The sequence below is a fragment of the Melanostigma gelatinosum genome (genome assembly GCF_949748355.1).
Source record: "Melanostigma gelatinosum genome assembly, chromosome: 20".
Taxonomy (NCBI): domain Eukaryota; kingdom Metazoa; phylum Chordata; class Actinopteri; order Perciformes; family Zoarcidae; genus Melanostigma; species Melanostigma gelatinosum.
This window is the reverse complement of record NC_136653.1, coordinates 13930528-13946067: the sequence shown is the minus strand read 5'-3', so window position 1 is coordinate 13946067 and position 15540 is coordinate 13930528. Positions and strand designations below refer to the sequence as shown.

The following is a 15540-nucleotide window of genomic DNA, read 5'->3' as shown; positions in this document are numbered from 1 at the left end:
GAGTGGAGTAATTTTGTATTTAATCAAAATACTTTCTCCACGAATCAAAAAACAGTTCACGAGTTCATTCTTCAAGTTCAATGGATTGTCTGTCAAGTTAAATATTTTATCTGAGTGTGACAGATAGCTAGCTTGATGTATAATTGATGTCTGGGTCTGGCTACATAGCCTATTGTATATACATGGTGATGGTTATAATACCAAGCTAGCGATCGATGCTAATGATGCTAGCATGCTGTCTAGGCTAGTGCATAGCCAGTGTTTAGCAAGTTAACTTATCAGTCGAGTAGCTAGCTATATAGGAAGAGGGAGATTGGGAGCTTGTATTCATGATAACCTTATCAAGAGATGTCAGACCATCTAATCTTGCACTGTATTACAAGTTATGCTGTATCTTCTCAATGTGAATGTCATGTTACATCAATTACTGGCAGATAATATAGTTCAGTTAGCCAGGCTATGACAGTAGACGTCCATTTGTTAAAAAAAACATTAAATATCCAATTTATTTTAATTTAAAAGGCATATTATGAAAGTATTCTGTTTTATTATTTCATACATTTTACAGTTGGCCAGGGGGACATGTCTCAGCAAGATGATGTTCAAGGACCATAAACAAGCACAGATGTGCTTAGTTACACTGACATTCTGTGACTGTTCTTCCTTTTAGTGGGCTTCACCAGAGCTTTGTGTACATCATATAGCCCAAACCTGAATTCTCTGTTATACCACATTGTGAGAAAATGGAAAATCCAGAAAAAAGTATTTCCTATATTTTAAATACAAAATACGTGTATTGTATTTTGTTACATTTTCTGGCACCAGTATTTTATTTTGATACATTTATTTGCGGGGTATTTTGTATCAAATTATATTTTGATGTCTCTGCCCATCTTTGGTTAAACCACGCAGAATCCGCTTGTTACAAACGTAAAGAACATTATTGTTGCAATATGGCTGAACACCAACAGCTCGTGGGTGCCTAGGCGACAGTTGACGTCTGTCACGCGCTCACACACACACACACAAACCGTGCATTTCCAGGCATAGCAACGCTGCATTTTATTCCATTGTTAGAAGAAAACCCATGTCTTCAATTTATTACATAGTAACATATTTATCTTAATTGTTTACTCTCATCACATTGTAACATAATACATATTTCAAAAGTTCAATTTTCCATCTTATTAAATAGGAACAGAATAAATATTCACTTCTGAGCTCAGTTGCCACACAGCCCTCTCCAAGTGTTCCAAGGTGGACATAAGTTGAAAAGAAGCCTTCTGAGAACCAGGTTTACCGAGACACTGGCCCTTTCCTTCAGCACCCCCCACAAACGTACATGCACACACAATTGAACCATACAAACTCAACCCCTCACACACTACGCTGCATCAGTCCTGCAGTTTTATTAGCGGCATGTTAACTGCAGAGATACAGCAGCTCCCGTGGACTGTTGATGGTGTTCAAAGTGACCCTGGTGGTTAAATTCATTAGTTCACCTGTGCTACACTAGAAATGCCAACATAGCATGTAATGTAAAGAAAAACCATAAAGCGCATACAGGAATATATTACTAACACTGTCTCATTTAAGTGTCCACTGTACACACAGTGTACTGTGTACACTGGCACTGGAACAGAAACACACTGCAACCTTTGCACAGTGACAGACAATTATTAAATTGTGTTAACAGAATCTCAAAATTGTGGTTTTGGAGTCACCGCTGCAGCAGATGCTCCGAACATCAAGAATTCTCTCGAAGATGAATTTTGAGTTGAGAAAATCTATTTTTAATCTTTATATCTATGCTCAGCAGACATACCAGGCTTAGTACTCAATGAGACTTTGTGACACGGGTCCCAGGGTGTCTGTCAGGTATGGTAGCAACAGGAACCAAGAGGAAACTGAGTTCAGGGTAAACAAGACTGTTTTTAAGTGGAGATGATAATCAGGCATTACAATGTAAACAACAATGAACAGCAAAACAACCAATACTGCTATTTCTCTCCGTATTGCACAACTCATACTAAATTACATCTCTGAATTCCTGATTATCACATGCCTTCTACATGTCATTAGAAGTGTGCTGCTGATATGGATCATGTTTATGGTTTCAAAGTGGCTGATTTTAGTGGGTGACTTTTATGGATGAATTCTGTATTGTAATTATACACAAATGTAATGTGTGGAAAGAGCTTAAACAAATACTACTGGACATACAGAGTAAAACTTATTTCAAAATTAAATACATATATCATACAGATCCCGATAAATCATACATTTCTTCACCAACTGCAGAGGGACACTTTAAAATGGATGTCAAAGCTTTAAAATGGTGAATGTTACAAAAGAAAATTATTCCTGCTTCCATTCTGAACACATGGCATGTGAGGAGCTGCTTGTGTCAAAACCATAAAAATACAAGCAGTGGTGAGTTATTTACAGCTTATATTGAATAAAGCAAGTCTAGAAGTGATTTGTGTGGACCAGTTGTGACAAGGAGACGTCACATCTATCAGACAGTAAAGAGTTAAAGTGAGACTAGTCAGCAGCGACTTCAGGAGCTCCCTTAAGCATTAATGCCATCCATTGACATGGGCCTCTTAAGCATTGTGGCGGAGACCAGAGAGAATGCGTCATAGGAAGAAGAAAATAAAAAAATAAGTTGCTGAACACAAAAGTCTAAAAAAATAAAGTTCTGTAAATTCTCTGCATTTATAGTTCTTTTTTTCCGCACTTTTGGTTCAACCTTCTTCAACTCAGACATTTTTCAAAAAAAAAAAAAAAATGAAACCATGAAAGCGCTATGTACATGCAAAGCCCACTTGGGTCTGCTCAGTTCAGCCAGCCAGGAGCTTGATAGTTGTGTTTGAGGGCAAACGGGTCAGTCGTGATGCACTGCGAGTATGGGCTGCCTGCAGATGGGGCAGGTGTTGTTTTCAGAGAGCCAGCGGTCAATGCAGTGGATGTGAAATTCATGGGAGCAGGGCAGGCGGCGCAGCTTGTTGCCCTGGGCGTACTCATTGATGCAAACGCTGCATGCACGACCTATCTCCCCCTCCAGGCTGGCTTGACCATAGGTACGCGTGGATAGATTGTCAATCTGCTCTTTGGTCAGGCCCCTAGGGTGTTCGTCATCCTCCTCGTCGTTGAGCAAGAAGAAGTGTGCCAGCCGGAGGATGGGTAGAGTACCGTTTTCTACCAGGTTGTTGGTGTCTCTGCTGGTGGCTCGTCCTTCTGCGGTGCTCACTACCCCTCCTCCGAGCCTGGGCAGCCCACCCTGATCCTCCTCACTTCCCGCCAGCCCCACCCTCTCCTGATCTACCCTACCCGTACCAACTTCGCCTGCTTCGGTCTCATTTGTATGTAGACGACTGGCTGGGCTGGTGCTACTGTTTGTAACACTAGCATCTGTGTGGCTAGGCGCAACAGTTTCAGAGTCGGCCTCTGTCTCCATTAGAGAGCTCAGCTCCCCAAATCCGGTCATGATCTGGCGCAAAATAGACCGCAGGGCGGTTGAGTTGGGCTCCCCCAGGCCCGTCTCACTGATGCGTCTCAGTGGAATCCGGATAGTGCTCACATAAGTGCGGATCCCAGCTCGCTCAGAGCGGGAGATGGTGCGTCTAAATCCACCACTGTCGCTTTCAAAGGTGACCGTATTCTCAGCGACCCGGGCACGAGAACGCGTTCTGCTGGCGATGCTGTCCCGATCGCGGTTTTCACCAGGTCGGATCCTTCTCACCTGCAGGTCCAACATGATGGTTGGATGCCGCCGCACCACTGAACTTCCTGCTCCCACTGCATGAGATTCACTATCGCGTTCTCCCGTCTCTACAGCCGGCTCTGCTAGAGCTGCAGGTTCTGCCACCGCCTCCACGGAAACAGAGGTTGTGCCACTGCCTGGCTCAACAGTGGGGACGCTGGAGCCACCGGCACCACTACTTGATGGTGGTGTGGTACTGGCAACGGGTATTCTGTGCAAGGGGGAACGGCTGCGCCTTGACAAGCGGGATGAAACCCCGCCCCCTGCAGCAGCCCTGCGTGCACGTCCACGTGATCGAGTCCTCCTGCCACGCGATTCAGGTCCCACTGCTGGGGCCTGAGACCCAGACTGCAGTGACACACGGGGACAGTCTAAAGAAGCAGACGCATCATCACTGCCCTGCTCTAATTCTGCATTCAGGGCTTGGTGTTGCGAAGGTGCCGTTTGATCAAGAGGAAGGTTGGGAACAGTAGGAGGCGGAGCTAAAGAGTGCAAAGTGGCACTTCTCCTCTGAGCAGCGGGTGGGGAGGCCACGGGTGCAGGAAGTGCAGGGGGGCTCATAGAAAGAGTGGTAGTGCTGCTGCGTGTACGCCGTGTCTGCATCCTCCTACTGAGGGCTGGGCGAGGGGTGGGGTACCGGACTGGCCTTGGCGTGGTTGAAGGGCGAGGGTTGGAGAATGAGGAAGCGGTGCGTATAGAGGGTGAAGTTATATTCGCGGCAGCCACTGGCGGCTCCGCGGTATCCACAGTGTCACTATGCTCCCCTGGCTCTGGCTGATCATGGTTAATGTTGATCTCCAGGCTAAAGCGGAACTCTCCGCTGTTAGGGTTGGTCCGGCTGACAGCGCGCCATGTTTGGTTGCCACTTTGCCCACTGCGAGTAGCATTACCAGTGCGTCTAAAAGTGTTCAGCCACTCCAGTAATGAGTCACCATTAGATGGTTCGGCTCCAGGCTCTGCGCCCCCTGTAAAAAACAAATATGGGTAAGCCTGTAAACTAAAATGTATTCCTCCCTAAGCCTAATTTATTGTACTTGTGTTGCAACCTTCTTTGAACCTTGCCAAACGCTTAAATTACACTAAATAAAAGATGAATCAATACTTATCCAAAAGAATGTGTGAAAGGTGTTTCAAAAGCACTCAGCTTCATCAGTAAGAGCATTATAATTACTAGTGGAAGCCACATTTGGAAAGATAAAGACAAGTCCTTCCCCCCTTCTCCCTACCTGCTCCTCGTCTCCCTCCAGCCGCTCTCTCCTCTCCCTCGCCGCTCCCGCCCTGCTGTTCTCCAGAATCAGCAGCTTGCGAGCGCTGCTCAGTGCGGGGCTGAGAAGACATTCGCTCTTTTGCCCCATCAAGACGCTGCCGGAGCTCCTCGGCAGTCACCTCCCCTGAGAAACACGTGAACATGCATACCGTTAAGTGTCGTCAGTAGCAGTGGGTCAAGAAGAACCATCCCTGCTCCTATTGTGTGGGCGGATTATTGGTATCATACATTGTGACATACGGTATACCATAAACTTCATATGTTTGGAATACATGTGAAGTAAGGCTACATAAGATGTGTCCCTCCTCACCAGGGGTGCCGAGCAGGTTGCTGTCTCTCATGAGGCGGTACTCCTCTTCACTCAGTTCATTAATGAAGTGATAGTACGCCTCCTCCCGACGAAGACGCTCTGCCTGCCTCCGCCGTTCGTCTCCCCCACCAGGAGGGTCCATCACCTTGAAAAGTGCTGGCAGACAGATGAGTGAGGGTGTCAGTCAGGGGGTGGAATGTCATCTGAGGTTTACCCACTGTAGCTTTACATTTTGCATTCATAAAATAAGCCTGAAGTCACATGTTGAGCCTCTGCATGCTCATTATGTGATTACAATGTGTTGCTCAAGCTAATGGCTATTCGATTATATTTTGTAAAGAAAAAGAACAAAGGCTTTTCTTAGGTCTATATCTCATACTGGGTTGTTTTGTATACTTGCGAAAAAAATGAAATGCAAATTAGAGTTGTTCGGGTACCTTAGCCTTAAAATGACTAATCTCTAGTGAAGGACGACAATTAAGACAACGCCATCCATTTTCTATCGAGAGACTCCACCAGCAAGAGGAGGCTACAGTAATCCTGCTAACGTTTATCCCGAAGACTAGCACCGTAGAATAATCTAATTTATCTTGTGGATTGATGCTCGATTTAGTCACTGTAAGGCACTGCCATTAAAAGGTTCCGAATAACATCGTTGGCTTGTGTGAGCTAATGTTAGCCAAGTTACAACAGTAGCCACGGAAGGCCATGTTGAACGCAGGGAATAAAGCAACAAAACTGGCGTTGTCATCCTGGTTAGCCAACCAATGAGCGGCCTAGCGTGATTGACGGACAGGCCAACCGTCCAATCACAGCTCTACAAAGGCGTGGCTAACGATAAACTAAACGGAGGTCTCCTCCATGTAAACGCAGGGTAAAGAAGGAAAGACAAAGAATCCTGTTAGCTTTACCACATAGATATTCGAGATACTAACACCTGGTAATGATTAACTGCGTTTCCAGCCCAAACACAATAGTCAGTTTAAAGGACATTTCGAGGATGCGAAGTGTCATTTTAAATACGCAATGTTTTAGTTGCTAACCAAGCACTAGCAAATTAGCACATCTAACGTAAGCGAATAGCAGTCCGTCGACACTAGTGTTAGCTGTGAGGCTGAATAACTCCTCAGATATAAACGTGACAAACTGTTTCATGAAGCAGTTAATGTATACAGAGCGTCTACGTAACTCTAGCATAGTTTTATAAGAGATGACAATTACATTAAAAGGAATTTACTACCTGACAAAGCAGCGGTAATATGGACGGTTTGCTTTGCACTCCCTTCTCTTCTCAAGATGGGACCAGCGGTGCTACATTACAGGGTCCGTCAAAAACAAGTCCCTCGACGACATGTGTTCCTAGGTAACACAACGTTTGAAACATAGCTTTGTATTTGTTGAACAAAAATGGGTCGAAAGATATGATGCTGTTATATTATACATTGAACTCGATGCAAAGTCTTAAATAAATGAGACACTCTTAAAAGAGTTTACTAAAAAGCCATTCTTTTATTTTATTTGACACTTTCGTTTAACATTTTGAATGCACGACTTTGACTTTTAATGTAATATTCATGTTATGGTTTTAACAATTTTACATAAGTAAATAATATTAGTTCATTAATACCCAAACTGATGCGCTCATGTCCTAAAACAGCCTTGGCAGTGACCTAAAATGACAAGACAACAAGTTGCCAAATACAATATCAGATCACATTACAAAATATGAATGTATCTTTGTGACTGAGTAGCATTAGAGTGTATTATACAGTGTATATCGGTACAGGTTTTTGCTTTCGCAACGTCATAACAATATAGACATTCTATAATTATATATTTTGTAATGAAAAATCACTATATTACTCCAGCATACTGGTATTCTTCAAGTAAATCTGTATTAATGGTTTATTAGATATCAGCAGAAGTGTTACAATAAGATGCCTTAAACTGATCATTCCTTGTAATAATCTGTAATCTCAGGATGATTTTATTCATGCGACAACTTTAAAATGCCGCTGTTTTATTGTACCTTTGTTAATGAATTTCTCTCCTTCACTTTTACTTTCTTCATTACGTTTGGCTACTTATTACTCCATTTAAATGAACATACGTGTGTGTCTATATTTGGTTTTAAATGTTTAAATGCATTTCTTTGCCCCATAAAGCACTTTGAATTGCCCCTATGCTAGAAAGGTGAAAATAGAATTGCTTCTTCTAGTATTAGCATCATACTTTAAAAATAATGTACTTTTTGTGTTATTCGTTTAATTTAATAATACATGGATTAATTATGTTTTACTGAGGTAATAGACACGAACATGCTGATATTTCTTTTATTATTATAACACTGAAATATGTGACACTATGATCAACTGTATTGTAGTATAATATACTTTTTTCAACATACGGTTGTTATTGTATAAAATTGTATAAACTTAAACATCATCTCTGATTATAAAGAGTATGGATTTCTACGTGGGGTGTTGTCTGTCTACCCATTTTCTTTAAGCCCTTTCTCTGCTGCAGGGCTGTCTTCACGACGTTTTGCGACAGTGCCGTGCGCGAATACGGCGTCGTTACCGAGTGAAGTGCGTCTCTTTGGGAGCAGATACCGGCTGAGGGAAACGCAGCAACAAGAGAAAGGAATACACGTCGGGCTTGTTTTCTACCTGGACTATCTCCGAGCACCGCGCATCCCCTTCCGGTACGAACAATTTAACCCGAAAACTCGATGTGGAAGCTGGGCTGAAGGAAGGAAAGGGCCACGCTGGGGAAGGCAACTAGCCGAATTATCAAACCGAGCTCGTCGGAGTAGCCTAGTTGCCTCCCAAAGCGACGCTTTAACAGGGAAGGAGCGGAGTCATTTTAGCCCAACCGGTGGTGAAAATGGACTATGATTTCAAAGTGAAGCTGACCGGCGAAAGAGAGCGAGTCGAGGACCTGTTTGAGTACGAAGGATGCAAAGTGGGAAGAGGCACCTACGGCCATGTATACAAGGCGAAGAGAAAAGATGGGTGAGTTGATGACCAGCGAGGCCTCTAGCCTGTGAACCAGCTCCCCTCCCGCTTCCAAATACGCTTTAATTACTTCTCTCATTTATTCTTCTTCAAGTCTGGTGAGATGAGGCATGTTGTTCGAGATTCATGTCGAGAAATAAAGGAGACAACCTATTGCCTGCACTGTCAGGGTGCTCATGAGGCTCTTCTGACGTGTATAACAACACTGACATATGGTTCACCATTGTGATTTGTGGCCTCCCTTTTCTTTTCTTTTTTTTGTCATGTGTTGTTGCTCAACAGTCAGCATTATTTTATTTCGTAACAGTAAGAGCCTGTGCAGGTTGAGTTAGGTGAATGTAGGATACAGCAGGTGCATGTGCTTGTTGTTTGTGTGCCTTTTCTTTTAAGGGAGGGTGTTTTTTTTTTTCATACACAAGGTAAATATCTCCAACTACTGATGTGACTTTAGTCGTCGTACAGAAAGCTCTGTGTGACTGGTTCAAATGTGTTCATTTGTAGAGGAATCTGACATGAGAGCTTTAGGTTGGATTTGTAGTGTTTCGTTGTGTATAAAATCTGTGTCCATTCATTGCAAGCACTTTTTATTCTGATTACGCTTAACTTATGGCCAGATTTCATTCCCTAGTTTGTGTATTTTGTGGTGTTTTTTTGTTTTGTTATGTGGTTAATTGTGGAGAGATGTCATGAAGTAAGCGGAGGGAAAGATGGGAATGACACTTTTCATACTCTGTGGTTCATGGTCAGATCCTTAAACCCTGAGACCACCAGGGCGCCACCCACCTTAACTTCTAAACCCTTTTCTTTATTTCCCCACTGTTTCTAATTCAACCCATGACTCTGTCTGAAGTGTACCAGGACCAGAGCTGTAGGCAGCTCGAGCTACCAGGCCTATTATCACAGCCCAGGCACACTGGCAGCCAGAACCACACAAAAGATCCCCAAAGTGTTTAAAGATGTTGTTGTTCACTTCTGTTTATGAGTCTTTGTGAGCTAATTTGTGCTGCCGCAGTTGGACGAGGCCTGAGGAAGCACAAAGCATGGGTTTATGAGATGATTTAGGCCAGGGGGGAGGGAGGGGTTGTAACCAATTCATTCGAGTGAGAGTGAGTCCCGGTGCTCCGTTTGTCCCTCGCCAGCAGCCAGACAGAGCCCCTGTTTCCTCTCCCCGTGTATTGTTTTGAGCCTCAGAGGTGAGCTTGATTACATAAATCTGGAGGTAATGCAACTCGGCCTCTTCTCAGAGTCCCTGTGCCAGCTGCCAAATGCCCCGTTCTCAGGGGGCCCGCAGTCTGGTCTGGTGTTGATGTTGCTCTGCCTCTCTCTGTTTGTAGGAAGGATGATAAGGACTACGCCCTCAAGCAGATTGAAGGCACTGGCATCTCCATGTCGGCCTGCAGAGAGATTGCTGTAAGAACCGCCTGGCTTGCTTTGTTTGGTCTCTGTTCAGCACCCTCATGCCATTCCTGGGTGCCTTATGTAATAACTACATCACCATCACAGAGTAGCTTTTGTAAAGTAAGCTAAATACATCAAGCACAAGAGTTAGACAGACTCCCAGCAGAAGGAAATAGACGATGCATACAAAGGGTGTACACTATATCATTAATAAAAGCTGTGCCCTATTATTTATGGTCATCAGTACAGTCATTTCCCCACTTTAAGTAGTTAATAGCAGCATTAACTTGTGCAAATGGGCTGTTTGTTAGTCACGATCTCGTGTGTGGTCGGTCTTCTGAGCTGGTTTGTGTTTTGTAGCTGCTGCGGGAGCTGAAGCATCCCAACGTCATCTCCCTGCAGAAGGTGTTCCTGTCCCACGCGGACCGTAAAGTGTGGCTGCTCTTTGACTACGCCGAACACGATCTCTGGGTAAACAAATGCACTCATGCACAACACACACTGGAGCTGCATGAGTTATCACACATACTGCAGAAACTCAAATGGTGCTTTTTTTTGTCTGCATCGCTAAGTCTCATTAAAACAACACCAAGAAGAATTCAAAATATGTCTGCCAAACCTCTGCTGCTTTACACTTGGCAGAGTATCAGACCTGAGTTAAAATGCCACACTCACATTCCCCTCCCAAGGAAGTGGAAACACACGCCACAAACACCAGACTTATTATCTTGCCTGTAGCATAAACTATGGATTTTTTTAGTCATCATGTACGCACACACACACACCACAGTTACTGTTCTCTTGTCTTTCTGTAGCACATTATTAAGTTCCACAGAGCATCCAAGGCCAACAAGAAGCCTCTTCAGCTGCCCAGAGGAATGGTCAAGTCTCTGCTCTACCAGATCCTGGACGGCATCCATTACCTCCACGCCAACTGGGTCCTCCACAGAGACCTTGTAAGAGGATTGGGGAGGGTACAGAGGGAACGGGAGGAGAGGAGGAGGAGGAGGAGGAGGAGGAGGGGGGGGGGGAAATCATGGCAGTTGATGAGGGATTGGAAGATTATTATTGGGCAGAGAATCAATTAAAGGCATGTAGAGCTCAATGTGTTGAGTAATGGCTGGAATGATGATTATTATTCAGGTTTAATTCATCCAAGATAAGCATGCATTTTTTCCATAAACACTTTTTATACAATGTTCAATGTTATATTGATTTTATTGGAAGATTATTACATGAAAGCTTTTTTTTTATTATTTCAAATATTTTCCGTTATTGTGTTCTGAAGCATTGTTTCTAGTGTTTCATTTGGTTCCGTAAAATAAAAATGTACGAATAATCACAAACAATTTAGTCTATTAACAGATTTCACTGTTTGATAGGTAAGCCACATTATCTCCACATTACCTCCACAGTGAGATGGAAATGTAATACTTCCACTCATGTGGGATGCAGTACGTCTATTATGTCCACTAGAGGGCAGCAACATAGAGTTTTCATGAGACACCACATGCAGAGATGTGGATCAGAGTATCTGCAGGTCAAGCATCATAGTTAGTCCAGAATGATTTTAAACAGGCAACACGTTGTATTTGATGTGGTCTTAAAAAAATCTTATTTTTAACGTGACGAACAAAGCAAAAATCATGAGCTCAACAAAAGTTTTTTGGTTTTGCCGTAAAATCAATTTGCATTGTGGAAGCGTGTTCAAAATGGTGTTTCTGTCTCTTTCCCTCAGAAACCAGCTAACATTTTAGTGATGGGGGAAGGCCCGGAGAGGGGTAGAGTAAAGATTGGTACGTATAATTTCTCCTTTTTGTTTTACATGTTTAAAATTCACTTCTTGTCATGTTTTCCGTTACTTAACTGACTTTGATGTCTGTTCTGCAGCGGACATGGGGTTTGCCCGTCTCTTCAATTCACCGCTGAAGCCTTTAGCCGATCTCGACCCCGTGGTGGTCACCTTCTGGTACAGAGCGCCTGAGCTCCTGCTGGGGGCTCGGCACTATACCAAAGCCATCGGTGAGAACCGTGCATCGCCATCGGACTTCTGGACATCGTGCCGCCGGCTCCGCCGACTTTCAGTGACGGTTTGGGTTAAGTGTGTGCTCTGCTTGTCCTCCAGACATCTGGGCGATTGGCTGCATCTTTGCGGAGCTACTGACGTCTGAGCCCATATTCCACTGTCGCCAGGAGGACATCAAGACCAGTAACCCGTACCACCACGACCAGTTGGACCGCATCTTTAACGTCATGGGCTTCCCTGCTGGTGAGAGTCCAGTGCTGCCAGACTTTGAGAGGGGAATACATTGATTACAGTCATTGATTACATTGATGACATTACATTGATTACAATGATTTTTTTAAAATAATATACCTGAATTACTTTAAAATGGAATGTGTTACTTGTGACGTTAATGGCAATATGTGCTCTTCGGTTGCTTTTATACCTATGTGTCACAGCTGCCGTTTCAGTGGAAAATGCAGTGGAAGGATGAGCGTTTGCTGTTCCTAGTAGAGGCACATTATTTGCCTGGTCTTTTTTCGAGCTCTTTTTTTTCTTTCTTTTTTTCTTCAGGCAGTACTGTGGTCTGTTGGCTCTGAGCACCGAATCCACTGACACGATAGATGAAGCCAAGTCACAAACAGAACAACTTTTAATCGCCGGGCTACATTTGGGCCTATATCTTCCAGTTCACTTAAGCTGCTTCTGATCTTTTTACCATCTCTGCTGCTCTAGTTGTGTAATTCACCAGTCTGTCTGATGGCTCTTGTTTTGATACTTTCATCTGGGTAAAAACAGTTTGTTTATATATATATATATATATATATATATATATATATATATATGTGTGTGTAAGGCACAACCAAAGCTAGATATCCCTTTAATGTAACACGGTGTTGTTGAAGGGAAATCATGAGCATTTGTACTCAAGAGATTGCAATCCAGACCCCACAACCTAAATAATATGTTCTTGAAGGGAGGGAGGGTGTGCCAGGGTGTAATCCTGTCTTTCCCTCATTTGTCAGATAAAGACTGGGAGGACATCAAAAAGATGCCAGAACACTCAACGCTGATGAAAGACTTTAGAAGGAACACGTGAGTGCTGCTGTCCTAGTTTTCCCGAAAGATCAGAAACAAAGTTGGATCAAAGCAAAGTGCTATTTCTGCTGGCAAAAAGACGTGTTTAAGTGTTGTACACAAATCGTACTTAACCGCGCTATAACTCTGCGTGCTGTTAAACTGGGTGATCGCACTGAAAGAATGATATGAATATATTTTGCTCCTTCTCTTATCACAGATACACAAACTGCAGCCTTATAAAATACATGGAAAAACACAAAGTCAAACCAGACAGCAAAGCATTCCACTTGGTGAGTTAAACTGCCTCAGTAATAGCAAAATTGCATGTCATTTGCATAACGTATCAACTTCCTAGCACAACTACAATAGAAGTTATAGTTTGCTTCTGCGTGTCAAATGAAGCATGCTTTGCCATTATGTCACTTCTATTAATGGCTTCTTGTTTGAGGCTGACATTGTGTGCAATTCATTAAAAGCTGCAGAAGCTGTTGACCATGGACCCCATCCGTAGAATCACATCTGAGCAGGCCATGCAGGACCCCTACTTTTTGGAGGAGCCCTTGCCCACTTCTGAGTAAGTCACTACACACACACAGATCTACATTCTGTCTACAGCCCCTCCTTGGCTTGAGTCACGTGATCCTAGGGTTCCTATGATGTTGGAGCAGGTCACTTAGCTAATAAGCTTCGAGTCCTGGGTCTAAATGTTTGAAGTCGACAAGCCTCTTTGCTTTTTCCCCTCCAGTGTGTTTGCAGGCTGCCAGATTCCCTACCCCAAGAGGGAGTTCCTGACTGAGGAGGAGCCGGAGGACAAGGCCGACAAAGTAAGAAATGTGCCACTTCAGTCCTTCGGCATGCTTATTTTATGGATGTATCCAGAAAGGTAGTAAGTGTCCACATACAATACAATGTACACATTTTTTTTTTTTTTTTTTTTTACTATTAGAAAAACCAGCAGCAGCAACAGGGAAACAACCACACAAATGGGGCGGGGCACACTGGCAACCCTGACAACAGCCATGCCCAGGGCCCGCCTCTCAAGAAAGTGCGAGTCGTCCCGCCGACCACTACCTCAGGTGGCCTCATTATGACCTCAGACTACCAGGTAGGCCCCTCCTCCATCGACATTTGACTTTTGGATGCAGATATCGCTCTCTAATGTTAGCGTGGCGTGTCTGTGCCGAATGTCACAACCTGCAAATGAACCTTCAAGTCTTTCAACCAACGAGAGTCGTTTTGTAGTGAATAGGATTTAATGAGTGTCTCCTTGTTTTCCTCCACCCTGCAGCGCTCCAATCCACATGCTGCCTACCAGAACCCTGGACCAAGCACGTCACTGCCCCAAAGCAGCATGGGATACTCCTCTACCTCCCAGCAGCCGCCCCAGTACTCTCACCAAACCCACCGCTACTGAGACACACCTCTTACACACACGCACATACGCTTATAAACACACACGTATACACACACACACAGCCCTTACCATACCTGAACGAATGTACTGAGGAATGGGGGGGATGTCCAATGCAACAGAGCGCCCGCCCCACCCGACAGAGGGCACTTTCTCTCCAGCAGTCTGTTCGGTCCGAATGACTTCTGCTTCAAGATAACACACCCACAACCCCAGTATTACAAACAGTGCTATAGAGCAACACCTGATGGGTGAAACACGAGGCGGGAGGATTGGATACGATGATAGAGCCCAACCTTTTCCTGTGACTCAGACGAAATCAAACCAGCCAAGAGAAGATGGCGATGGTGGTATCGGGGAGGTGGACACGTGTTAATCGGCGGTGTCCCCTCCTCTTCTCCACCTGTCTCCACACCCCCACCTACGCCTAACCCCAGTTACCCTCTACCCATTGTAGCTTGGATGAGACTGAAAGCTGCTATGTGACTTCCAGCGGTGACAGATTCCTGTCCGACTGTCCTCCTGTCTGTCTGTCCGTTTATTTTATGTGTGTGTGACCCTGTGAGGGCCTCAGCTGGGGACTGATCTGAGCTGCCGTGAAGCATGCTGGGAGGATATGGAGCCCCCACAGCTGTGGCGTTGAGGGTTTCTTTTTCTTTGAGAAAGGACAGACAAAAAAAAAGATGACAAATGATTTTAGTGGTTTATAATTTAATCTGTTTTCATGGTAAGTGTGGCAAAGCGGCTCAGCTGCTCTATGCTGTCGGCAGGCCTTACAACATGACAAAACCAACCAAACCAACCAATCGCATGGAGGATGGCAGGTGGAACATGTATTGTATTGAAATATTTTACATGAAGCAAGTATCCTGACAATAAAAGTGAAAACGATTGTTGTTAATTGTGTGTATGTGCAAGCAGCTGCTGAGTGATGCAAACTTAAGCAAGTATTTACCTTTTGCACCTTTTTAATTACTTATTTTTTTTCTACTTCACAACAAGCTGTGAACTGTTTTTTAATCCCCGGCAGGAATTGTGTTTAAACTTGCTGGATTCATTTTTAATGATGACATCAATCTTTGCACGTTTAACAACACCCAGTGTCACAGAAAGCTCACTATATGTTTTTTTTAATTTATATTTGACACCTCATATGCTGTTTTAAGGCAGCTGCGGGCAACAACGTTTTATTTTTTATTTATCTAATAAAATTTTAAAAAGCATTGCTCACCTGGAATCAGACTTGGCTGAGGTGCTTTGGCTTTTTTCATGAAGTTCATTGTTAT

General features: G+C 43.9%; 2 protein-coding genes across 2 annotated transcripts; one reads left to right on the top strand and one right to left on the bottom strand.

The window, feature by feature from the left end:
* Positions 1–1046: 1046 nt before the first annotated feature.
* rnf6 (ring finger protein (C3H2C3 type) 6) lies at positions 1047–6633 on the bottom strand. Its single transcript, XM_079291828.1, has 4 exons — positions 6584–6633; positions 5344–5499; positions 4993–5157; positions 1047–4731 (listed from the first exon to the last, which is right to left on the bottom strand). Exons 2-4 carry the CDS (start codon positions 5483–5485, stop codon positions 2888–2890), a joined length of 2151 nt encoding a protein of 716 aa, XP_079147954.1. The 5' UTR covers positions 5486–5499; positions 6584–6633; the 3' UTR covers positions 1047–2887.
* Positions 6634–7946: 1313 nt separating this feature from the next.
* On the top strand, positions 7947–15146 carry cdk8 (cyclin dependent kinase 8). The gene is made up of 13 exons (XM_079291823.1): positions 7947–8357; positions 9695–9770; positions 10119–10229; positions 10574–10714; positions 11497–11554; positions 11649–11780; positions 11884–12027; positions 12789–12858; positions 13061–13133; positions 13320–13417; positions 13589–13667; positions 13790–13948; positions 14132–15146. The coding sequence occupies exons 1-13, from the start codon at positions 8230–8232 to the stop codon at positions 14255–14257; spliced, it is 1395 nt and encodes a 464-aa protein (XP_079147949.1). The 5' UTR covers positions 7947–8229; the 3' UTR covers positions 14258–15146.
* The last annotated feature ends 394 nt before the right edge of the window (positions 15147–15540 follow it).

Excerpts from the sequence above, each read along its gene's own strand:
- rnf6 (XM_079291828.1), bottom strand. The coding sequence starts at position 5,485 with ATGGACCCTCCTGGTGGGGGAGACGAACGGCGGAGGCAGGCAGAGCGT. Across the intron at positions 5,158-5,343 it reads CAACCTGCTCGGCACCCCTG|GGGAGGTGACTGCCGAGGAG; the intron begins GTGAGGAGGGAC and ends CGTGTTTCTCAG. Across the intron at positions 4,732-4,992 it reads TGGAGGGAGACGAGGAGCAG|GGGGCGCAGAGCCTGGAGCC; the intron begins GTAGGGAGAAGG and ends TGTTTTTTACAG.
- cdk8 (XM_079291823.1), top strand. The coding sequence starts at position 8,230 with ATGGACTATGATTTCAAAGTGAAGCTGACCGGCGAAAGAGAGCGAGTC. Across the intron at positions 10,715-11,496 it reads GGGTCCTCCACAGAGACCTT|AAACCAGCTAACATTTTAGT; the intron begins GTAAGAGGATTG and ends TCTTTCCCTCAG. Across the intron at positions 13,134-13,319 it reads ACAGCAAAGCATTCCACTTG|CTGCAGAAGCTGTTGACCAT; the intron begins GTGAGTTAAACT and ends ATTCATTAAAAG.